This window comes from Rosa rugosa, chromosome 7, assembly GCF_958449725.1.
Source record: "Rosa rugosa chromosome 7, drRosRugo1.1, whole genome shotgun sequence".
NCBI lineage: Eukaryota > Viridiplantae > Streptophyta > Magnoliopsida > Rosales > Rosaceae > Rosa > Rosa rugosa.
In genome coordinates this window covers 15,779,702-15,804,360 of record NC_084826.1, presented here as the reverse complement: position 1 = coordinate 15,804,360, position 24,659 = coordinate 15,779,702, and the positions used below count along the sequence as shown (strand labels likewise).

At 41.7% G+C, this 24,659-nt stretch overlaps 2 protein-coding genes and 1 pseudogene across 3 annotated transcripts; all 3 read left to right on the top strand.

The window, feature by feature from the left end:
• Positions 1-7,146, top strand: LOC133719773 (pleiotropic drug resistance protein 2). The gene is made up of 20 exons (XM_062145944.1): positions 1-707; positions 827-947; positions 1,075-1,163; positions 1,263-1,347; positions 1,438-1,728; positions 1,830-1,920; positions 2,087-2,987; positions 3,078-3,238; positions 3,387-3,490; positions 3,653-3,818; positions 3,918-3,989; positions 4,124-4,242; positions 4,355-4,687; positions 4,822-5,112; positions 5,214-5,297; positions 5,424-5,557; positions 5,650-5,877; positions 5,993-6,164; positions 6,280-6,534; positions 6,641-7,146. Exons 1-20 carry the CDS (start codon positions 325-327, stop codon positions 6,908-6,910), a joined length of 4,350 nt encoding a protein of 1,449 aa, XP_062001928.1. The 5' UTR covers positions 1-324; the 3' UTR covers positions 6,911-7,146.
• Positions 7,147-7,517: 371 nt separating this feature from the next.
• On the top strand, positions 7,518-10,535 carry LOC133722908 (uncharacterized; annotated as a pseudogene).
• Positions 10,536-20,593: 10,058 nt separating this feature from the next.
• On the top strand, positions 20,594-24,579 carry LOC133721094 (tyrosine-protein phosphatase RLPH2-like). 2 transcript variants are annotated; one of them, XR_009852062.1, is made up of 4 exons: positions 20,594-21,190; positions 21,592-21,659; positions 21,856-22,126; positions 22,365-22,506. XR_009852062.1 is itself a non-coding variant. In XM_062147619.1 (4 exons), exons 1-4 carry the CDS (start codon positions 20,680-20,682, stop codon positions 22,533-22,535), a joined length of 930 nt encoding a protein of 309 aa, XP_062003603.1. In that variant the 5' UTR covers positions 20,598-20,679; the 3' UTR covers positions 22,536-24,579. The 2 variants fall into 2 exon arrangements, 1 of the variants encoding a protein (XP_062003603.1); XM_062147619.1 differs by having other exon boundaries at positions 20,598-21,190; positions 21,856-22,035; positions 22,365-24,579.
• The last annotated feature ends 80 nt before the right edge of the window (positions 24,580-24,659 follow it).

Here is a 24,659-nt window from a genome sequence, read left to right as displayed (position 1 = left end):
CAACCTTAAATTCAAACCTGATGAGACTTGTGCCCATTTCCGTGTACATATCTATCAACTCCCACGTTCAGTTTCTCTCTAATCTCCATAACAACGATGACACACTGGCCGCCACCAAAAGTGGGTGCCAAGTAACAACTCTTTAAGGCTCTGAGAGTTCGATCCTTTACAGGTGGTCGTCGAGTTAGTTAGGATATCACTTCATCATTTAGAACCGTCATAGAAGGTGGCTGCTGGCGTCACTTAAAGTTCTTTCTGCAACGAGATTACTTACAGTTGTAAAAAGTACTACTCATGCTGTTTTGCTAATCAAAACAGATCACAATGGCGTTGGCTTTGGCCGGAGACGATCTGGCCCGGTCGACGAGCAGCCGGAGAAGCTATGGTTCACATGGGAGCAAGCGGAGCTGGGCGTCCACAAGTTTCCGGGAGGTGTGGCAGGTCCAGCCGGACGTGTTCAACCGGAGTGGCCGGCAGGACGAGGATGAAGAGCTCCGGTGGGCCGCTATCGAGCGGCTTCCGACTTACGACAGACTTAGAAGAGGGATGCTCCGGCAGGTACTCGACAATGGACGAGTGGTTACTGATGAAGTGGATGTTACGAGGCTTGGAGTGCAAGACAAGAAGGTGTTGATGGAGAACCTACTCAAAGTTGTGGAAGATGATAATGAAAAGTTTCTAAGGAGACTTAGAGACAGAACTGACAGGTTTGAGACTGTGAAGCTCACTCTTAAGTCTTAACAAAGAAAAAAAAATTTATTTTGATTTTTTTAATTTTGATTTATTATTGTTTTTAATTTTTGATTTTGAATTTTGGGCTTTAAAGAGTTGGGATTGAGATTCCGAAGGTTGAAGTTAGATATGAGCATCTGTCGATTGAAGGAGATGTGTATGTTGGGAAAAGAGCACTGCCTACTCTGCTTAATGCCACCTTGAACACTACAGAGGTAATTTTGTTTTTCTTGGTATCAGTTTTGTGATGTTTGAGGCTGCAAATATATAGTTTATCTAGTGAATTTCACTGGGATGATGATTGAGTTTGTTTTGTTACTTGATTTGGTTTCTGGGTTGTAGAGTGTTCTGGGTTTGATTCGTCTTGCTCCATCAAAGAAGAGAAAGATCCAGATACTTAAAGATGTTAATGGAATAGTCAAACCTTCTAGGTAATTTTGATGATTTGTCCTTTCGTTTCTTGAAATAGAAAGTGTTGGTTACTCCTTTTAGTACTGGTAGTACGTTTTTACTGATTTGGTAATTTCCAGGATGACCCTACTTTTGGGTCCTCCAGGTGCAGGTAAAACAACATTGCTGTTGGCACTTGCTGGGAAGCTTGATGACGATCTAAGGGTGATGATTCAATTCTCGTCCAATTTTCACTTGTCATTGCTTAATTTTTTTTACCATTTCTATATTGACCGACTTGGAAATGATGAACAGGTATCTGGGAACATCACTTACTGTGGTCATGAATTGAGAGAGTTTGTTCCCCGAAGGACGTGTGCTTATATCAGTCAACATGATCTTCACTATGGAGAAATGACAGTGAGGGAGACATTGGATTTTTCGGGACGATGCTTAGGTGTGGGGACTAGATATGAAATGCTGGCTGAACTTTCCAGAAGAGAAAAAGAAGCAGGAATCAAGCCGGATTCTGAGATTGATGCATTCATGAAAGCCACCTCAGTTTCAGGCCAGAAGACTAGTTTGGTCACAGATTATGTTCTCAAGGTCTGTCTTTAATCGCCATTTTTTTTTTCTGAAGCTGAAATATGTATAGCTTAATCTTTCATCAATCCAATTATTTCTAACTTCTTATGAATCATTAACAGATTCTTGGTTTGGATATCTGTTCTGATATTATGGTTGGTGATGAAATGAGAAGGGGTATTTCTGGTGGCCAGAAAAAGCGTGTCACAACTGGTATGCTTCTTGTCAGATATCTAACATGTTTAGTAATGATGCGAGACGATGTCTGGGTGATGAATTTTAATCAGAATTACCCAAATAGATCCGAATTCATGGTCTCGCAATGTAATGTGTCAGACAGTCTTACCAACCTAATGGGTTTTGCCTGAACAATATGCAGGGGAAATGTTGGTTGGACCAGCAAAGGTGCTTTTGATGGATGAAATTTCAACAGGGTTAGACAGTTCCACAACTTTTCAGATATGCAGGTACATGAGGCAAATGGTACATATAATGGATGTCACAATGGTCATCTCTCTTCTTCAACCAGCACCAGAGACATTTGAGCTGTTTGATGACCTTATCTTACTTTCAGAAGGTCAGATTGTGTACCAAGGTCCGCGTGAGAGTGTTCTCGAGTTCTTTGAATACATGGGTTTCAAATGCCCGGAGAGGAAAGGAGTTGCTGACTTTTTGCAAGAAGTAACATCTAAGAAGGATCAAGAACAATACTGGTTCAAGAAAAGCGAACCTTACAGATACATTGAAGTTGCTGAGTTTGTTGAGTGCTTCAACAATTTCCAATATGGCCAACAGATTGCATCGGAACTTGGGGTTCCTTATGAAAAGTCAAGAGCTCACCCAGCTGCATTAGTCAAAGAGAAATATGGTATTTCAAATTGGGAACTGTTCAAGGCTTGTTTTGCAAGGGAGTGGCTGCTAATGAAGCGCAATTCTTTTGTGTATGTATTCAAGACAACCCAGATAACAATTATGTCAGTAATTGCGTTCACTGTGTTCCTTAGGACTCAAATGCCAGTGGGAACTGTACAAGATGGAGGAAAATTTTTCGGAGCGCTGTTTTTCAGTCTGATTAATGTCATGTTCAATGGAATGGCAGAACTGGCAATGACTATTTTCAGGCTTCCTGTGTTTTATAAACAGAGGGATTTCTTGTTTTATCCTGCTTGGGCTTTTGGTTTGCCCATTTGGGTCCTTAGGATCCCCCTATCTTTAATGGAGTCGTCAATATGGATTGTTCTTACTTATTACACCATTGGATTTGCTCCAGCTGCTAGCAGGTAAACAGGGTTCAAGTTTCATCTTGGAATATAAATATATGGGGATCAGAGATATATCCACTCATATTTTGTTTTTATTCACTACTACAGATTTTTCAGACAGTTTTTGGCTTTTTTTGGCATACATCAAATGGCACTGTCCCTCTTTCGGTTCATTGCTGCTCTTGGAAGAACAGAAACGGTTGCAAATACTCTCGGTACCTTCACCTTGCTTATGGTGTTTGTTCTGGGAGGATTTATTGTTGCCAAAAGTATGCACTCAATCTTTCTCACTTGAATCATTTTCTTCTTGTTGAAGCAATCTGTTAGTACCTGGTTGATATTAGAAATCACTTTAAAAAATTTCATACTTCATCATGGTATTTCATTATATATAATAGTTAATTCTTGTGACTGCAGATGACATTGAGCCTTGGATGATATGGGGCTACTATATATCTCCTATGATGTATGGACAGAATGCAATTGTCATGAACGAATTCCTCGATAAAAGATGGAGCGCGGTAAGATCCCTCATAGGCTTAATAGTCTTCATTTCATGATTTTCCATTCTGTGTAAACAACTTTCATGTGTAGGAAAATATATGACTATAGCCAGCTTTTGAATTCTCAAGCGTAAGACATTATTGAAAGTTCTAAAATACTCTTATCCACTGGACCTGCAGCGAAATCCAGATCCAAGAATTAATGAACCTACAGTTGGGAAAGTCCTCCTTAAGTCCAGAGGATTCTTCACAGATGAATATTGGTTCTGGATATGTATTGGAGCACTATTTGGATTTTCTCTTCTCTTTAACATCTTATTCATTGCTGCATTGACTTTTCTGAATCGTAAGTTCATCTCGTTTTCAAGTTTTTTCTTTTTCATTAGTGAATGTGAAATTCTAGAGTTGACGAACCGTCTTTCTTGTATTGGATTATCAACACCAGCTCTTGGAGATTCGAAGGCTGTCATAGCTGATGAAAAAAGTGAGAAAAAGAAAAGGAAGTCATCAACTGAAGGTTTGCACATTTATCTCCTCTCCTATAAGTTGTGGTTACTTTTCCCACACCAGTATGTCTCTACTAGGACAAGCAGTCTCTATTAAGACAAGTAATTAATTCTTACCTTCAAAACTTCTTACGAAAATTTTCAGGTATTGATATGGCATTGAGGAGTTCTTCAGAGCATGCACCAATGAAAGGAATGGTTTTGCCCTTCCAACCCCTTTCACTCGCATTTAACCATGTGAACTACTATGTCGATATGCCAGCTGTAAGTTATTCATTGTAAAAATTGTATGCCGTCTTTTCCTTTAAGAAATGTTCATCATTTGTGTATCATTCAAAAGGTCTTTGTTAAGTGAGCTTCTGTTATCTAATAATAGGAAATGAAGAGTCAAGGAGTTGATCAAGATCGCCTTCAGCTCCTACGAGATGTCAGTGGTGCTTTTAGACCAGGAGTATTGACAGCACTTGTAGGTGTTAGTGGTGCTGGAAAAACAACTCTTATGGACGTCTTGGCAGGAAGAAAGACAGGTGGTTATATTGAAGGAAGTATTAACATCTCCGGTTATCCAAAGAAACAAGAAACATTTGCTCGTGTTAGTGGTTATTGTGAGCAGAATGACATCCATTCACCACATGTTACTGTATACGAATCTCTGCTGTATTCAGCCTGGCTCCGTCTTTCTTCAAATGTAAAGACCCGAACAAGAAAGGTATGTTGTATGCAATGCATACTCGATAAGAATCCCTTTTCTTGGACCTTACCAGATTTTTCTTTTCTAAGTTTCAAGTCCTATTCTTCAACGATCATCAGTACATTGAGATCTCTTTTTTTGATGTGATACAGATGTTTGTTGAGGAAGTCATGGAGTTGGTTGAGCTTAATCCCATTAGAGATGCTCTAGTTGGCCTTCCGGGAATAGATGGTCTTTCAACAGAACAAAGGAAGAGACTAACCATAGCCGTGGAGCTGGTAGCCAACCCCTCTATTATTTTCATGGATGAACCAACATCTGGACTTGATGCCAGGGCTGCTGCCATCGTTATGCGTACTGTGAGAAACACAGTGGACACTGGAAGAACTGTCGTCTGCACGATTCATCAGCCAAGCATAGATATTTTTGAAGCTTTTGATGAGGTATCACTCAACCTCCTAGTCTTTTGTTACCTCTGTGTGTATTCTTGTTTAGCGCCTCCCTGCCTCTTACATTTTTCCAACTTGATTTGTGCTTTCTGCAGCTGCTTCTGATGAAACGAGGAGGGCAAGTTATATATGCTGGACCTCTAGGTCGCCAATCTCACAAGCTTGTAGAATATTTTGAAGTAAGCTTTTTTTGTGGTTGTGGTTTTGTTTACATTTGTACTTGGCTTTGAAAATCTGAGCAGGGAATTTATTACTGAGTTATGCTGATTTTTAATGCCCTATGGACTAACATAAATCTGTTACAGGCTGTTCCTGGGGTCACTAAGATTAAGGATGGTTACAATCCTGCTACATGGATGCTTGAGGTTACTGCTCCTTCAGTTGAGGCTCAACTGGATGTGGACTTTGCAGACATTTATGCCAATTCCTCACTTTACCAGTAAGTGTGAATTTTTTCCCTCGAAATGTTATTGTTCCTCTAATTTTCTATCTTTTGATTAATTCTCACTCTTGTTCTTGATGTATTTTTAGGAGGAATCAAGAGCTTATCAAAGAGCTTAGTACTCCGGTGCCAGGGTCCAAGGATCTCTACTTCCCAACCAAATACTCCCAACCATTCCCTGTTCAATGCAAAGCTTGTTTCTGGAAAATGCATTGGTCTTATTGGAGAAACCCCCAGTACAACGCCATCCGGTTCTTCATGACAATAGTCATTGGTGTTTTATTTGGTCTTATCTTCTGGAACAAGGGACAACAGACGTAAGATCTCATTCCTTAGACTAATTAGTTTTATTGATTGACTGCAACTGCATAGTTAACTATATCATGCTCTTGGTATCTGTATCTGATGTTAACTAATATCATCATATAATAGAACCCAACAACAAGATCTGATGAACCTTTTGGGAGCCATGTATGCTGCTGTGCTTTTCCTTGGAGCTACAAATGCTTCTGCGGTGCAAGCAGTTGTTGCCATTGAAAGAACAGTTTTCTATCGTGAAAGAGCGGCTGGGATGTATTCTGAACTGCCTTATGCATTTTCTCAGGTAATTCATACACTTGATAACTTGGTCTAGAAACTTTTATAATTCTAAACCTAGTGAATCTAGCAAAAGTTGGTTATCACAATACTTCACTGGAGCTATCTCACTTCTTTTGCAGGTGGCCATAGAGACAATCTATGTTGCAATTCAAACTTTTATCTACACTCTTATCCTCTACTCTATGATTGGATTTGAGTGGAAGATAGCCAAATTCCTCTGGTTCTACTACTACATACTGATGTGCTTCATCTACTTCACAATGTATGGGATGATGGTTGTTGCACTCACTCCAGGCCACCAGATTGCTGCAATTGTTATGTCCTTTTTCCTCAGTTTCTGGAATTTGTTTTCCGGGTTTCTCATTCCAAGACCGGTATGTGACATCATATCCAAATAAATATTGCACAATGCATCAATCATACTTGATTTTCTGTTTGTGTTGGGATACAATAGCTCACCACATTTCTTATTATGAGCAGCAAATCCCAATATGGTGGAGGTGGTACTACTGGGCTTCACCTGTGGCTTGGACACTATATGGCCTTGTGACCTCTCAAGTGGGTGACAAGGATGCTGATCTTGTGCTACCTGGATATGGCACTATGAAATTGAAGACGTTCCTTAAGGATCAGCTGGGTTTTGATTATGATTTCCTTCCGGCTGTTGCAGCTGCCCATGTTGGCTGGGTCCTCCTTTTCTTCTTTGTGTTTGCATATGGAATCAAGTTCCTCAACTTTCAGAGGAGATAACCAGCTTCACTCACTCACTGCTACAAATATGACTCTTATACAATACAATAGGATAGCATTTATCTGTGTAAAGTAGTCCATCTTGCGCATTATTACATTCTTTTGTCCTGGTTTTCCACCAATGCAGCTATAATCACTATTTTAGGGACACAGAGAAAATGTACTTTTTGTTTATCTTGATCAGTTGTATAAGCCATACTTCTGCCATGATAAGTGATCATACATTCATACATGCATATTCTAGTTGCATATGATCTGCACCATGGAGAAATGACAGCGAGGGAGACATTAGAACTTTCCAGCTCAAATACAAATTCTGGGATCAAACTGAATGAAATAGTTATGATCAACCTACAGAGTAAACACAATGATGTTCTTGCAAACCGTCAGACTGACCCCAGTACCGGCCAGCAATGCTTTCGGGCCGGTGCTCACCAAACTTATAACAACGAAAACAAACCATGGAAACATCACGAACAGCACGTCCTCGAACGCGTTAACCATTCACCTTGGTACTGTAGTGCAATGATGCCCTTGTAAATCCCTCTGGTAACTCCACATCACTTCCTACTAGAGAGTCTAGGTCAATGTCATCATATGTACGTGCATGTTACAGGACTGTGACTGGCGCCACATATCTCACAACGCTCGCCTACAGCAGCTAGCCCTTGGTGGTTCTTCTATAGTAGACTCTGCTTCTTTTTCCTTCTTCTCTGGTGTTTGTGGTTCCATGGTTATATACCAAAGAAGAAATAGATGATGATGATGATAACAGTGACCAAGACAATACCAAAGATGAATAATGTCAGAAGCTTCAGTTAAAGATTCTACATAATACAAAATTAAGCTAACTACTATTTCATCTGATTAAGATGGAAACAGCCAACCTCTGGGGAGAAAATCCAGTTTTAGGATGCATATATCTTGAAAATTTGTTAAAGAAGCAACGAACTCAAAAATTTGATATTGGTTGATAAACCTTTTCTTTCTGTCTTACTTGTTGGCACTTAATAAGGCCTTATTAATCGAGTGTGTGCAAGGTGCAACCACTAATCTGTTGTGGACCTCTATACTTTTCCGGTTTTAAATTTCTCCTCCCAATCGTAACACATTCAAAAATTTACTAATGTTTACTTTTTCTGTGGATTGCAATTTGTGGATCCGGCTTCTCTACTAGAAAAAGTATTGCTAGGATCTGCTTGGAAAACCATGTGAGCCCGCCACGTCAGCCCAATGCAATCTAATGGCTGTCAAACTAACAGCAAATGTGGGATAAGAAAAAAGCAAACGGCCCACTAACTAACGTTAGTGTTTTTTTCAAGTTCCCCCCTAACAATTTTCACTCTTCCCTCCACATAGACTTCCTCTTCCTCACGGCTGAAACGTTTCTCACTCTTCCTATTTACCCTTTGGTCTCAATCCAAACTTCATTCATCTTTGGGTGCTGGTGCTTTGAACTTTCATCATTTAGGTATGTGTATCTAGCTCTATGCCTTCACATTTTTATTTTTATTTATGTTAATTTCCTTTATATTGATCTTAGCCCATTTAGATTTTTAGTTCTGGGTTTTGGTTCTTTGAAATCTCAGCTTTGTAGTCTTGGGTAAGATAAGTTTACTTTGCGTTAGGGATTTAAGTTGATGAGGGATTAATAAGTTTAATGAGATTCTGGGTAAATTTTGATTTAAGGTAAGTTCGTACCCAACTGTTAGAGGATTCACTGCGATTGGAAGCGGAGGGGATGATTTTGTGCAGGCTATGGTTGTTGCTGTTGAATCCGTAATTCAATAACCCGTCCTTGAGGTATACGTTTTCCTATTTCCGGCTGCCAATAATTTTCGATCTTTCGATAGAATATTGATGGACTGTTATGATGCATGTGTGTTTGCAAGCTTCTGGTTGAAATTTTTGTACATAATAAGGATTGCATTGAATATATTGATCTCCGTGGGTTGTACAGTAGAGTAGTTTGATTGAGACTAGACATGAATTGGCCATCAACAATTTGTTTTAGCCTTTTAGGGTTCAATTCTGAAGTATGTGAATGCACGGACTGATATAAGTGAATCGGGGTAGCCGTTTAGAGATGCTTCTTGTCACTTGTACCTAGAGAAAGAGTATTACAATGCTAATCTAATGCCGGATAATAAGTGAATGTGTTGCAATGAGGAGTATCTTCTTGCAAGGTTAAAGTTGAAAAATGGCAACGCATGACTCGTGTTAGAAATGATGTTGAACTTATGCTATGCTGGGTTTTAAGTTGCGTTAGAACTGCAAGGAATGGGGTAGGCTGCATGTGTTTTTCAAGGAACTGACTAGCCCTGTTACTCCTTTGTCCAATCATTCATTATGTAAGGTGGATAGCCCTGTTGGCCATAATGCAGTATGGAGGCTTTTCCCTGAGATCATAACCCTAGTCAGCTCTTTTGATGTGAACTGAACAATGTTAACCAATAGTTCAGGGTATAAGGAACAAGACAGCCAAGTGGGTATACTCTCTCTAGGCTATAGCCAAATTGAGAATGCATTAAGAAGTTTAGACACTGGAACTTAATATGATGGTGAAAAAAAACAGACTAGTTTCCTGCCGAAATTATTATCTTTGCTTCCATGCTCTCTCATACAGCCAACTATATTTTCGATTGACATGATTTTCGATGGGATTATTATCTTGAAGTACATGAAATCTTCGTCCTCTTGGCTCAGTCATCATTCTCGGAATCATAGGTTGATATTTATCTGTAAACAGATAATATTATGATATACTTTATAAAAGCCAATGCCTGCTTTAGAAAGTAGTAAAATGATGCAACATCTTACTGCAATCTGTGGGGTTTTAACACTTTTGTTGCCTATTTTGAATCAACAACAGGTTTGAATTTCTGATTATGTTTTCATAGATTTGTTTGTCAAGTGGATAAGTTGAATTCCCAGCAAATGATGCATGCAAATGTGTTATGACAGGGTCGTGTCAAGCAGAAGCTATCATCAGGAGGCAAATATGTGTCTGTAAACATTGGTCCTGTTCAAGTCATTTCTAGTGAACAGGTCTTCCCCTCCCTCGCTCCCTGCCTCACACTTTTAATTGTCAATATTATTGCCATGTATCTATGATGGATGGAATATATCTTCATAGATTTGTGTTTGAATCGATTGACATCTGACCAACATAATTGTGTTGCCATTTTATTGTTATGTCCAGGTCCAAGCTGTATACAATGCAATGAGAAGAGATGACCGGATGAAATACTTTTTGTAGATTGATACTCCTCTTCATGGGTAGCTTTGTACAGAGCACCAATTTTCTAGGGCATCCCTTGTCTCGTCGCTGTTGCCCTCCGACTAGTCTGCTTTGTGCTCTTTTGGATTTTGGTGTATTCGTCAGTTAGAGAGCTGAGTACCAGTGGTTCAAATTCAATCCATCTGCTTGCTCATGATGTATTTAAATTGAAGTTTAATCTTTTTTTTTTTTTTTTTTGAGAATAAATTGAAGTTTAATCAGAAAGTAGGCAGTAATGAATCTGTATGTATTAACTATTTTCCTTTTCCTTTAATATACTAGAAAATATTTCCGCGCTTTGCCGCGGAATTTATAGTTATGAATGAAATCATGTTTTTATTGGCATTATATTGTATAAGTTGAATTCAAGTATGTTGCTGAGATAGTTATTGGGTTGAATAATTATGAGAAGCTAGAAGTTATCTTCATGATAATACAAACTGAAATCAAATAGAGTTTTACTCATGACGCTAGAAGTTATCTTCATGTGCTTTAAAGAAGAGTGAAAGCATAATCAATGATCAATGAGTAATCACAATAACCATAAACATCTATAATCAATGATCAGTGAGTAATGACAATAATTATAAAGAATAAGAACAGAGAGCAGAGTATATAATCCGAGATTATAATTTGATATGATTAGATATTACATATTACTAACAGAAGATAATGTTTTAACTTTTTACATTCTAGTTGCACACTACTCAGTGGAGCAAAACTTAATTGCAGTAGTGTTTCAAAAAATTAATTGCTCCAATTGCTTGGCTAGCTGTCGAATCAACTGGAAGTAACTAATCAAAAATGCAGCAGAATTTCTTCAAAAAAAAATAATAATAATTGTTCCAGCTGCTTTCCAATTGTACACAAAAAAGTAGTCAGCACAGCTCTAAATAACTTGATGTACTGTATATCTTACCCAAGACTACAAAGCTGAGATTTCAAAAAACCAAAACCCAGAACTAAAAATCTAAATGGGCTAAGATCAATATAAAGGAATTAACATAAATAAAAATAAAAATGTGAAGGCATAGAGCTAGATACACATACCTAAATGATGAAAGTTCAAAGCACCAGCACCCAAAGATGAATGAAGTTTGGATTGAGACCAAAGGGTAAATAGGAAGAGTGAGAAACGTTTCAGCCGTGAGGAAGAGGAAGTCTAAGTGGAGGGAAGAATGAAAATTGTTAGGGGGAAACTTGAAAAAACACTAACGTTAGTGGGCCGTTTGCTTTTTCTTATCCCACATTTGCTGTCAGTTTGACAGCCATTAGATTGCATTGGGTTGACGTGGCGGGCTCACATGGTTTTCCAAGCAGATCCTAGCAATATTTTTTCTAGTAGAGAAGCCGGATCCGCAATTTGTTATGTAATGGTCAGTCAGTTCCGTCCGTATATATTACGTTACCATAATCATACCTCTCAATCTGAGTTTGAGGTATCAAAGTTTCATGTTTGGAAACCAAGTGTGGTTTCATGTGCTAGTTCTAGTGCCAGTGGTTAGAGAGTCCAAAATCCTTACGATCAAATTGTCTTATAGTTTTATTTAAAACGAAACATTTAAATATATTAGTAATGATTTGATGTAATGATTAATCAGTTCTATATATATTACGTTACAATTGTTGTAGAAAAACTGAAATTGAGAGGAATTTGCTGTGTATTCTCATTGATAATAGGGGCCTCTTTATATAGAGGATTACAATGCATAGAATCTCAATCATACAAGGAAAGTAATTCTACATTGATTAGGATTCTAGATCCTTCTAATTAAATCCTATTACCACTAGGTCAAGTAACCTAGAGTTTGGGCCAAACACAAATAGAGATATCCTTAAACACTCCCCCTTGTGTTGTCCAAACGCGGTGCTTCTCTCGTTGCCTCGTTAAAAACCTTGCCGAGTAACAAAAACCCAGTGGGACAAAAATAACCTCGGTCGAAGGGGAAAAAGAGCACAACACACCCTTCACATTTCGAGACCATACATGTAGACATCTCCCCCTGATGTCTGCATCTCCCCCTGATGACTACGGTCATGGGAGTTCGGATAACTTCCGTAAACGATGCTACCAACATGTTTCTCGAAAGTGGAATTTAGGCAATGACTTAGTGAGCAAGTCTGCCACACTGTCCTCAGATCGAACCTAGTTCATTTTGATCTTGAGGAGAGTCTGTTGTTGCTGATTAAGCTTGGTGTTGTCGCTTTGATGTAGCCTTACTTCATTTGTTCAAAACAAGCTGCATTATCCTAAATGCTCGTAGGCTCATCTATGGTAGACTTCAAACCACAATTGTTCGAACATGCGTAATTATGGATCCAATCCATATACATTCACGAATCTCTTCGTGAAGAGCAATAGTCTCTGCATGGTCCGAAGATATAGCGACTAGGGTCTATTCTGTAGACCTCCAAGATATCGCAGTCTTTACCCATGGTGAACACTTAACCAGTTTGGGAATGACCTTTGTGTAGGTCAGAGAGATACCCAGCATCAGCAAAACCTTCCAAAACGCTAACTTCGTTTTGGGATGGGGAGAGGGGACGCAGGCCAGTGTTGGCGGCGTTCCTGGTGTGTGATGGGTCCGAATCCATCATCTCTTTGTAGGGATAGAACAAGCCCATATCAATCGTACATCTCAAGTATCGAAAGATATCTTTTACACCAATCCAATGGCGTCGCGTTGGTGCAGAGCTATATCTAGCTAACAAGTTCACAATATATGAGATGTCCGGTCTTGTGCATGGAGCTAAGTACAATAATGCGCATATTGTACTTAACTAGGGCATTTCTGCCCCTAGCGCATCTTTGTCATCATCCTTTGAACGAAGAGGATCCTTTTCAGGATCAAGACTACGGACGATCATGGGGGTGCTTGAAGGTTTGACCTTGTCAAAATGCCTAAGCATCTATCAACACGATGCTCAAGTTCCAAACCGAGACATAATCGTGTTCTCCCAAAATCCTTCATCTCAAACTCGGATTTCTAGTGTTCAGCGGTTTCCCTTAACTCTTTAAGGGCTTCTAATGAAGATCATGTCCAACATGAACCGCGATAGAATCCGAAACTTGTTATGGAAACGCGTGGGCATATCCCTTCCCAATCAAGTAGTCACTTTAGTGAGCGTTTCAACCTCTTTGTAACGCGCTCCGTGGTCTAGAGCCACTTGACTTGGGTAAATGAAGTTCACCATGAACCTTCATGTATATTCCGTATCTAGATCCCCATAGAGATACGTAGTGACCACATTTGTAAGCTGCATGTTCAGTTATTCGAAAACTACCAAACTGACAAGGTAGTGGAGTGCAATGACATCCATTACGAGAGAATATGTCTCATCGTAGTCGATTCCAGGGCGTTTTGTGAGAAGCCTTGCGCCATAAGGCGAGATTGCCATCTCTTTTTCTCATCACGCTTTCTAACGAAGACCCATTAGTCAATAGGTTTTATGTCAGGAGGTGTTGGCATCACTAGCTCAGAAAACCTTCCTCTTCGTTAGAGAATCCATCTTAACCTGGATCGCATCTTTCCATTTGGGCCAAATCTCTCTACGTTGGCATTCATTCATCAACGGAGCGTGGTTCGATATCATCAGACTCAACAAACTCATGCGCAACGAAATGCGCGACTACATCATCAATTATGATGGAGTTTCTATCCCACATCTCATGTACACTAGTGTAAGTTTCATAGAGTTCTATATTCTCAGGAATAGGGTTCTAACGTAGAGGCGTCCCCCAACGATAACCATAACCCGGAAGATACTCATGAGACGGATTTTGAGTCTTGATGATCAAAGGATTGGAATGTGCCAAAGTATCCTTCGAACCCACGGGCCTCCCATGCATCCTAGCTGGGGCCATGGCCTGTAACGCCAGAGTGCCACTCTCTATGGCGTTGGCGCCATGCCTACCTCTGTGTAGGGTGGTGCTACGTCCTCTCGTAGGGACGTCCATCCTTGCAGACATGTTTGCAGCATATTTGTGTGATCTCGTCACTTTAACAGGGATCGAGATGAGACATAGTGGGGACAGACTACGACAATTCCTGTCGTTCCTGTTGAACATTCGTGTTCGTATCTCCCCCTAACGACGGGAAGACTGTCTCATCAAAGTAACATCCACAAATCTAGCGGTAAGGAGATCGCCTAGCAAGGGCATTAAGTGGCGGACGATTGTTGGAGTCTCAAATCCAACTGAGTTGCTCATTCGTCTGTAAGGACCCATTATAGAGCGCTGTGGCGGCGCAATTGGCACATAAATGGCTCACTCAAATGTGCTGCGTAAGTACAAAATACTTGTACCCAGTCACTAGCTGTAACGCAGAGAGACATTGAGTGGCGGTAGGTCGTAGGCGAATTAGCATAGCTGCATGCGATATTGCATCACCCCAGGCGGATATTGGTGCGCATTACCAATGTCCGGACTACCATCGTAGTCGTTTCCGCGAGACCATTTGGGTGTGCTCATGGGAATATGATGTCCAACATCAGTCCCAAATGCAATAACTATAGAAAGTCTTCGATGTAAACTCACTAGCATAGTCAAATCCAATTGACTGAATAGGATGATTCGGGGAGTGAGCCCGTTGTCATATGATGTGTGCTAGGAGTGTTTCATAAGCAGCATTACAAGTGGACAATGGCACAACACGTGACCAGCGTGTTTGCATATCAACCAACATCATGAGATATTTAAACGTCCGCAAGTTGGTGGAATCAGTCCACAGAATCCCTACGGATTCTATGTAAGAACATAATGAGTATTTTCATATCCTTTGCATAGGACGGTCTCAGTCCTAATTTTCCTAAGGAAGTGGCTTTGTAAAATGAGCGAGAGGCCTTAGAAGCAACCAAGGAGAGTTTTGGTTGGGCCTGAGCGTTTGAAACGCATATTGAAGCAAAGTTTGTGACTACATCACCCATCATGGTGTCATGACCATGGGAAGTGGCATCCATGGCATTATAACCATGGGGATTGACATCCATGGCGTCATGGCCATGGGTAGCGCCATATATGGCGTTGTCACAAGGGACTTGGGCGGCCATATGGCGCCCCAAGACAGCTGCAGCGCCAGATGCTGCAATTGTTGCGGTCTTGCTAAGTCCAGGAACCAATTTTTGATTCTTGCTTCATTTCGCTCGAGGGTGTCCATGTGAAGTCTTTAGTAGACGGATCACCATATCATGACCAGGGTGACTTATCCTGTCGAGACGAAGCCAATATGTGTCTAAATCCAAGAGATCTTCTCTCATAACTTTATTGGATTTAATAGCTCGAATAGTGACATAGAGTCCACTAGAGAGACACATAAACTTCTCTAAGATGCGCCTTCGTTCGCAATCATTAGAGGCATTACAAAGGAACTCATTTCTGTTCTCTACATGCGTTTTCGCATGGAATCCGTTGGCTATCCATAGGTGCGAGTTGCCCTAGGAGCGTAGAGAGTTTCTGTGACATTAATCAAGGTGCCATTTGGCAAAGAGAACTTGGGCTATTCCATGTCCTTGAATTAATACTGATGGCCCAGCCATCGTAGTCACAAAGTAACATGCTCATGAATCAAAATGGAGTCATAATGAAAAGAACTCAAAATTTTATTCATAAGCCAACGGAGTACATCATTGTCTCTTAACCATTAGGAGAATCTAATCCAAATGCTTAGCTAATGCAAAACAATGGTAGTCATCTAACTTCTTTCGGTAATTCCAACGCAAATGTGACCAGGTGAGTAGGGAGATGTCGGTGGAGCAAAGCTCGCTTAATTACCACTTATCTCAAAACCTTCCTAGACATCACATTTACATTGAGTACGCCTACTTTGAAGAAAGACTAAACCATAGGCATCTACTACAAAAATAATATGGCAATTGCCTACATCTCTTGGAAAATAAAGACTTAAACAGAATTGGCGATCTATTGATCCCAGCCAGATTCGTAGTCTTCAACCCTTCACTCTAGATCATCTTCTTGATCTTCTTGTTCTACATAGTGAGCTTCTCTTGCTTCACAATATGTTTTGTAGGCGGTGACAATTTCTTCACGAGCTCTACAAATGTGTGCCCAATGATCAGACACTCAACATTGAGAACATACATCTCTTTGCTCAAACTCCATTGATTGAGGCGCTTTGAAAGCGTCATTAGGATGGCTCTTAGTGTTGGTGGAGCCACCAACATGGCCAGAGGCGTTGCCTCCCTCTCTCTTTCCACGTTGACCTCTTCGGTTCCGTGTTCGCCTATTTTGGCGATTACCTTCCCAAGTAGAGCGATTATATGGACCAGAAAGTCCAGAAGTATCCCTAATGTTAGGGTTTTGCTCTTGGCGCCTTCTCTTAGAGGCACGACTATAATTGGATTCCGAAATATTCTCTATTTCCACTGATCTCGAATTATAGTTCTTCACGAGGATGTTGTCATGCTTTTCAGAGACATTCATAGCTCCAATGAGCTCATGAAACCTTGTGATTCGTCTTGCATTAACATCGATTCGATAGTTCTTAGCAACCATCAATGCAGAGACGGGGAAAGTGGAGAGAGTCTTCTCAATCAACATCGCATGTGTGATCTCTTTACCACAGAATTCCATTAAGAATTTAATGCGAAGTACTTCCGAGTTGTAGTCAAGAATTGACTTGAAATCACAGAGGTGGAGGCTATGCCATCTCACTTCTAGGTCAGGAAGCAGGGAGTCACGGACATTGCCAAATCTATCTTCGAGTGAGACCCACAGCCTTCTGGGGTCTTCTTCATTCATACACTCGTATTGGAGCGAATCATCCATATGACGAGTCATTAGGATGATGGCTTTCGCCTTATTTGCCTCTAAGGCTGCTCAATTTGCTTCCGAAGCTTGAGCTTGCTCAACAGTTAGCACGTCCTGGCTAGGCTCGAGAATCATATCCAGGATTCCATCGGCCTTGAGATGCTGGCGGACATCACGAACCCACCTGTGATATCCAGAGCCAGTTGTTCCCAATGGAGCAAAGTCCAATTTGTTCAGGTTACTCATCCTGAAAGAGAACAAGGAATTAGGGTTAGTTTCGAAGCGTGTAAGGCTACCACGAAAACATAAAAAATTTCTGAGTGGAGTCGCTTCCAAGAAATTAGGGATTTCCGAGCGTAGTCGCTTCCAAGAAATTCGATTCCAAGAGGGATTGGATTAGATCGAAACAATGATGCAAGTGGTCGATCATAAATTCTCTACAAACTCTAAGTTTGGAGGACTCCACAAGCTCCAAGCTTGGAGTGAGCACGAACCCCCACAGTTCGGCTATTGGTCTCCCCTATGAAGAAGAAAGGGGGGTAGAAGAAGGGATGTTGCAAGTCCCCGAGAAAAGAAGAGAAAAAGGAGAAAAACTCAAAAACGGGAACTTTAATCTCAAAGACTTACTTGTTGATTCAGCGCTTGAGAACACGCGCATGTTGGAAAACAGGCTGCGGGGATAGGCTGCTGGGGTAGCGGGTGAGCGTAGGGCTGCGGGGGCAGCAAGCGAGCTTAGGGGTGCTGTGGTCGCGCGGTCGCGGGCGAGTCACGGGAATGCGGAGTCGCGGGGGTCGTTGCAGATATGCTGTGGGGATGCCGCGAGGCCGCTGCGGAGATGTCGCGGGGCAGCGAGGATGCTGCGGGGCTGTCGCGGGGCCGCGAGGAAACTACAGAGATGCAGCGGGGCTGCGAGGACGCTGCGGAGATGCCGCGGGGTAGCGAGGAAGCTGCGGGGTCGCTGGTGAGTCGCGGTCGCAAGGGCAGGCGAGTGCGCACGAAGGTGGAAGGCAAGCAGGGCTTGCGGGTGCTACAGGGGCAGCGAGGCTAACCTGGTAGGGTTAGCGTTGAGTTACGACGCGGGGACAGTAGTAGCGTAGGCAAGGCTAATCCGGTGGAGCTTGATCAATTTCTGGGGTTTTGGTTTCTAAAGCTAGGGTTAGGGCTCGTGCTGATAACGTGTTGTAGAAAAACTGAAATTGAGAGGAATTTGCTGTGTATTCTCATTGATAATAGGGGCCTCTTTATATAGAGGATTACAATGCATAGAATCTCAATCAAACAAGGAAAGTAATTCTACATTGATTAGGATTCTAGATCCTTCTAATTAAATCCTATTACCACTAGGTCAAGTAACCTAGAGTTTGGGCCAAACACAAATAGAGATATCCTTAAACAGCAATAAATTTGAGCTTGAGGTATCAAATTTTCATGTTTGGAATCTTCTGAGGTGTGATGACATCCGGATGCAAGTGCTTGGACTCAGTCCAAGATCCTTACAATGAAATTGTCTTGTAGCTTCATTTAAAAAGATTTGTTTTGGGGAAAAATTCACCAACGGTGTCTGGACACTTAGGGGACTTTCAGAATGATACCTGAACTTACAAAGTTATCAATGTGATACCTGGACTCATTTTTTCGTATCAACGTCGTACCTATGACCAATTTCCGTAACGGCTCCGTTACGGAAATTGGCCGTAGGTATCACATTGATACGAAAAAATGAGTCCAGGTATCACATTGATAACTTTGTAAGTTCAGGTATCATTCTGAAAGTCCCTAAGTGTCCAGACACCGTTGGTGAATTTTTCCCAATTTTGCACGTGCGATGCACGTGAGTCACTTAATGAAGACAAAATGACCGATTTACCCTCAAATTCTTTCTTTCTTTTCTTTTCTTTTTTTCTTTATTCTTCTTTCTTTCTTTCTTTCTTTCTTTCTTCTTCTTCTTTTCTGGTTTCTTCTTCCCCTGATTTGAATCATCAAGATTCAAATCATCTTGCTCGTCCTATTCCCACCGCCGATCGCCGATCAAACACCGCCGTTGCGTCTCAATCCACCTTCATGCACCACAGATGTTTCTGGTTCCCCCAACTTCAAATCCTATAGCAAATTGAAATTGTGCATTGAGGCTTCACCGCTCACTCCGAGTTCATCCCCGCCGCTGCCGCCAATGACTTGACCACCACCATTCTCGTTCTCTCCTCCGACCCCCTTTTATACACCATTGATCAGAAACTCAGACCCCGCCAGCCCTCCACTCTCAAATCACAGCTCCAATCCCACCCCTCCATCCTCTCCTTCGTTCCCGACATGCAACACCACCTCCACACCATCTTCACCTGCAAGTTCATCGGTTTAGCCGACAACTTCGGCCTCTAGCCCAACTTCGATCAGAGGCAATTTTAGGCAGACAAAGATTAACAACTTCGGCCTCCACACCATCCTCACATGCAGAAAATTCGAGCTGTTCTTATTCACCAGCTTCGCCACTCCGCTGCTACCCACCATTGTGCCTCGCCGATTAGTAGACAAAGAACTCGGAGCCTCCACCATCGAGAAATTAAGGCTCACGTTCTGCGTGTCCTGCGCGGCGGATATCGGCATCGTCGGAGAAAATGTTGTATGAACATAAATTTAGTTTGGGTTCCACGGTGGCAGCTAGTCGAGCTCGTTGATTGCGGCATTGGCTTTCTTGATTAGCCAATCGACGACCTTGCTAGGCTGGTCGTATCCAAGCCAGTCCTGCATGTCGTAGAATTGAATGGCGGTGTGGGCGACGAGCCTGATGCTGCGGTCCCTGGGGCCTTTGGTGGTGCAAACTTTGCTGTGGCGGTCCTTCCAGCCGGTGGTCCTTAGAATGTGGCCTTGAGCCTCCACGATTTCGCTAGCGGTGGAGGAAGAAGCAGTCCTTATCCCCAAACCCAATCGAGAAGCAGCGGAGGACGACGTTGTTGTGCGGTGGTGGAGGTTGTTGTGGTCAAGTCATTGGCGACGGCGGCAGGGATGAACTCGGAGTGAGTGGTGAAGCCTCAATGCACAATTTCAATTTACTATAGGATTTGAAGTTGGGGGAACCAGAAACATCTGTGGTGCATGAAGGTGGATTCAGACGCAGCGGCGGTGTTTGATCGGCGATCGGCGGTGGGAATCGGACGAGCAAGATGATTTGAATCTTGATGATTCAAATCAGGGGAAGAAGAAACCAGAAAAGAAGAAGAAGAAAGAAAGAAGAATAAAGAAAAAAAGAAAAGAAAAGAAAGAAAGAATTTGAGGGTAAATCGGCCATTTTGTCTTCATTAAGTGACTCACGTGCATCGCACGTGCAAAATTGGGAAAAATTCACCAACGGTGTCTGGACACTTAGGGACTTTCAGAATGATACCTGAACTTACAAAGTTATCAATGTGATACCTGGACTTATTTTTTCGTATCAATGTGATACCTACGGCCAATTTCTGTCACGGAGCCGTTACGGAAATTGGTCATAGGTACGATGTTGATACGCAAAAAAGAGTCCAGGTATCACATTGATAACTTTGTAAGTTCAGGTATCATTCTGAAAGTCCCCTAAGTGTCCAGACACCGTTGGTGAATTTTTCCCTTTGTTTTGTAAAAAAATGAAACTACAAAACAAATTGTAGCAACTTTCCACATTCGTTTAACCAAAGTCCTTTTTCTCAAAAAAAAAAAAAAACCAAAGTCCTTCACCGGAAGACCAAAACCATGTCAGACCCAAAACCCAGACTAGTCTGCTGCATCGGCGACGTCCACGGCTTCCACACCAAGCTCCAAAACCTCTGGTCCAATCTCGAAATCTCCATCCCCTCTTCAGACTTCGCCACCGCCCTCGTCATCTTCCTCGGCGACTACTGCGACCGCGGCCCAGACACCAACAAAGTCCTCGACTTCCTCATTTCCCTCCCCTCCAGATACCCGCATCAGAAACACGTCTTCATCGCCGGAAACCACGACTTCGCCTTCGCCGGCTTCTTGCGGGTCCTGCCTCCGCCGCCGGACGGGTCCGAGTTCCGGGAGGGGTGGAAGGAGTTCGAGGACAATGAGGAGAGAGAAGGGTGGTTCAAGGGCGAGGGGTACGAGGGAATGCACTTGCAGGGGAGGAGATGGGCTGGGAGTACGAAGGGGTTTAATAAGGCTAAAGGGACTGAGTACCAGGGTTCCGTTTATAAAGCTCGGCCCACTTTTGAGTCTTATGGGGTGCCTCATGGCTCTGCGGGTATGATTTTGGTTGCAGCGCGCTCGGTGTTTGATTTGGTTGATTATTCTGTTTATTGAATCTGGTTGACTAGTGTGATTGGAAATTGATTGTGTGTTTTGGTTGTTGAATTTCAGCTACATTCAGTCCAATTAGGCAAGTGACAATCTTTCTTATTTTTTATTTTTATCAGATAAACAATTCAAATATTACACCTAGTCTTTTGTGAGTCGAACTCACAACCTTCCATGTACGAGTGATAGGTTTGAATCTTGGTTTGCCAAATTATGGATGTATCATTTTGCTATTCAGTACTTCGAACTAGTTGTCTATACTTGGATTGGTTAGTGTGCTTCCTCAGTAAATCCACTGATATGATTTCAAATTGTGACTTTTTGAATTGGAACAATTCTTATGGCCAGATCTGGTGAAGGCAGTTCCTGATGATCATAAGAAGTTTCTTGCCGATATGGTTTGGGTGCATGAAGAGGTCAGGCTTGTTTTACTTGCTCGCATCTAAATTTTTTACGACACTAAAGAGCATTTGATTAGAGTCATTGTGTAAAATTGAGAGGAAAATTTAAATGGCTTTGCTTTCCCATTTTTTGTGTGTTCTGAAGCGGAATGCAGTAATTGAGAACAAATGATGAAGCTTAGTGAGTATTGATGATGTGCATTTTTTCCAGGATGATGTCTGTGTAGAGATTGAGGGTGAAACCAAACACTGTAAATTGATTGCCGTGCACGCCGGTTTGGAGAAAGATAAAGATGTCAAACAACAGTTGGAGTTTCTGAAAGCCAGAGATACTCGGGTACCTAAGATAAAGGCTCTGAGTGGCAGGAAAGACGTGTGGAATATACCAGAGGTGATGGTTCTAGACAAAGCGTGCATTTTCTTATAGCTCGTGGATTGCCAACAGCATGCGCTTGTTTTACGTCGTTGGCAATCAACCGCATGTAAGAGAATGCATACTCAAATGTGCATTCGCTTATAGGAATTCCTATAACGGAAAATCCCTTGATATTGCTTATCCTCTTTATTGAAACTTTCCTGATTTAGGAGACTAAGGTTCTTTTATTCCCTGAATTTCTATTTTTATTATTCTTGATAAAGATTTTCATTTGTCTATATATCCTAATACTATTGAAATGTTACTGAAATCTAGACGTTTGCTGGTGTTTTGGTATCTTATAGGAACTGAAAAAGACTCAAACTGTTATTGTAAGTGGACATCATGGGAAACTTCATATTGAAGGCTTAAGGCTGATTATTGATGAAGGCGATGGTATGGCAAAGAACCCAGTGGCTGCAATTTTACTCCCCTCTATGAAAATAATCCGTGATACAGACGTTTTGGCAAACTAGTTTCAAGTCTGGGGTACATGCTGCACTGTCATACACTCACTCAGTCACTCATAATAAAGCATCCGTTTGCTAGCATAATTTGGCAAAGCATGTAGGTTATAATCCCCGCATGGAATATGTTCCTCATGGGCTAGTAGAGTTGAAAAGTTGTTCCGCTACATCTTTGAATAATGATATGGAAGTGTCGATGTAGTTTTGTTTTGTTGTTGCTGAAGGAACAAGATTCTTTTCTAGAAAAACAGGATCTGAGCATCGGGAATATTTCAACCTTCCTTCCCAGTTGCTACTCTTCCCTCTCCATCTTCATTTATTATTTGTCTGAGCTAATTGAGTACCAAATCAGAGAAACTTCCCTAAAGGGGAGTACTTAATGTTGTGATCTCAAGGTTATATATATATATGAGTGTAACGTAGACACATACCCCCACCAACCGTTTACTGCTGTAGATTACGTGCTATAACAGATTAACAGTATTGTAAAGGCTCCTGTTAGGTTGGAGTAGTAGTCCTCCGACCCATAATATTATTACTTAAGTTTGGAGAGTACAACGAGATGGACATGAAGCCTAAACCTCGTGTAGCAATACAACCATCCTCAATAAAAATATCCTAAATAATATCAAAAGTGTCATCTATCCAATATTCATCTAACAAAGATGATCCAGTAAGGTGTGCAAGCCTATTTGCAACACCATTTACTTCACGAAAGATATGTCAAAGAAAAACAAAATATAAAGCCTCCATGTAATGACGACAATCATTAATTATAGAACTAATCTCAGATAAATCTGCCTCTTCTCTAGCCAGGGTATTCATCAACGTCTTGATTTACCTTCTAAAAATGAGTTGATTGCTTTCTTTATGTTTTATGTGAGGTCTAAAGATTCCGTACGCAGCCAATGAGAGTTGGTTCAGTTGGCAATGGCGGATTTGAGGTATAAACCTACACAAGTTCGATCCCCGCTACCAACAATCTCTCATTTGGTGGACAATCAAGAAAATGTCCTGCATAATTCCATACTAATGGGCTGGGCTGGAACACTGGCCAGTTTCATAAGTCCTGTTAGGTTGAGGTCGTAAGTTTGCCCTGGCTCTGGTAGTGTAGGGAGGCTCCCTCTTACCTAAACTTTTGCTTACCAAAAAAAAAAATGATTCTGTACGCAACTATCATTCTTCGAATTCTAGTTAAATTTTGCCAAGTTAAAATTCTAATTAAGAATTATAAGCAACAAATTGAAGAGTTAAATAAGAATATCAATAATGGAGGCGAAAAATACTAGAATAAGGAGAATACTCCATCCTTGAGTTCTCCGAGGGTGATTGGGTCTTCCTCAAGCCCTTACCGGCAACAGTCGGTGGTCCGCCACCCCACTCACAAACTCGCCCCCAGGTTCTACGGGCCATACTAGATCGCCGTGCGCATCGGAAAGGTCGCCTACCGCCTCAAGTTGCCACCCAATTCCAAGATCCACCCTGTGTTCCATGTTTCACTCTTGAAGAAAAAGGTGGGTGATCAGGTCTCTGTCTCTACCGCCCTTCCACCGCTCGAACACGATGGCTCTCTCTCTTGGGTTCCCCTGAAGGTCCTAGATATGCAGGTGGAACGGCGCCGTCACAAAACCATCACCAAATGGTTAGTTCAGTGGGCTGGTCTTCCAGTTGAGGACTCCACTTGGGAGGAAGCCCAAACCATCCTCAACCACTTTCCAGATTTCAAGGCCTGAGGTCAGGCCTTCTTCTAAGGGGGCGGGACTTGTTAGGGTCACACCCAAACCCTGCTCTTAATCTCTAGGCCCAAGCCCAATTACGAAGTGCATCCTGTAACTTTCATTTGAAGATCTCCAGGCACTGCTGCAGCTCTGACTAACCTGCCATCTTTTGTCCTCAGTGTTGTTGCGTTATTTTGTCTTCCTACTTAGTTGTCCCTGTCCTTATGACAGAACCTCTGTCCTTGTGACAGAACCGAATGTGAGATCACCTTATATTGTACACAACGGCTCCATTATGGGCATCAATGAATGAAATGTATTTCAATTAATTTGTCTTTCCATTTGAATTAGCCCAAGTATCTAATACAGTTCAACCTCCGAGCAACTTTCCACATTCATTTGTACCAAATCTCAG

Excerpts from the sequence above, each read along its gene's own strand:
- LOC133719773 (XM_062145944.1), top strand. The coding sequence starts at position 325 with ATGGCGTTGGCTTTGGCCGGAGACGATCTGGCCCGGTCGACGAGCAGC. Across the intron at positions 1,164-1,262 it reads GGAATAGTCAAACCTTCTAG|GATGACCCTACTTTTGGGTC; the intron begins GTAATTTTGATG and ends GGTAATTTCCAG. Across the intron at positions 5,558-5,649 it reads GCCAATTCCTCACTTTACCA|GAGGAATCAAGAGCTTATCA; the intron begins GTAAGTGTGAAT and ends ATGTATTTTTAG.
- LOC133721094 (XM_062147619.1), top strand. The coding sequence starts at position 20,680 with ATGTCAGACCCAAAACCCAGACTAGTCTGCTGCATCGGCGACGTCCAC. Across the intron at positions 21,191-21,591 it reads GGTGCCTCATGGCTCTGCGG|ATCTGGTGAAGGCAGTTCCT; the intron begins GTATGATTTTGG and ends TCTTATGGCCAG. Across the intron at positions 21,660-21,855 it reads TGGTTTGGGTGCATGAAGAG|GATGATGTCTGTGTAGAGAT; the intron begins GTCAGGCTTGTT and ends CATTTTTTCCAG.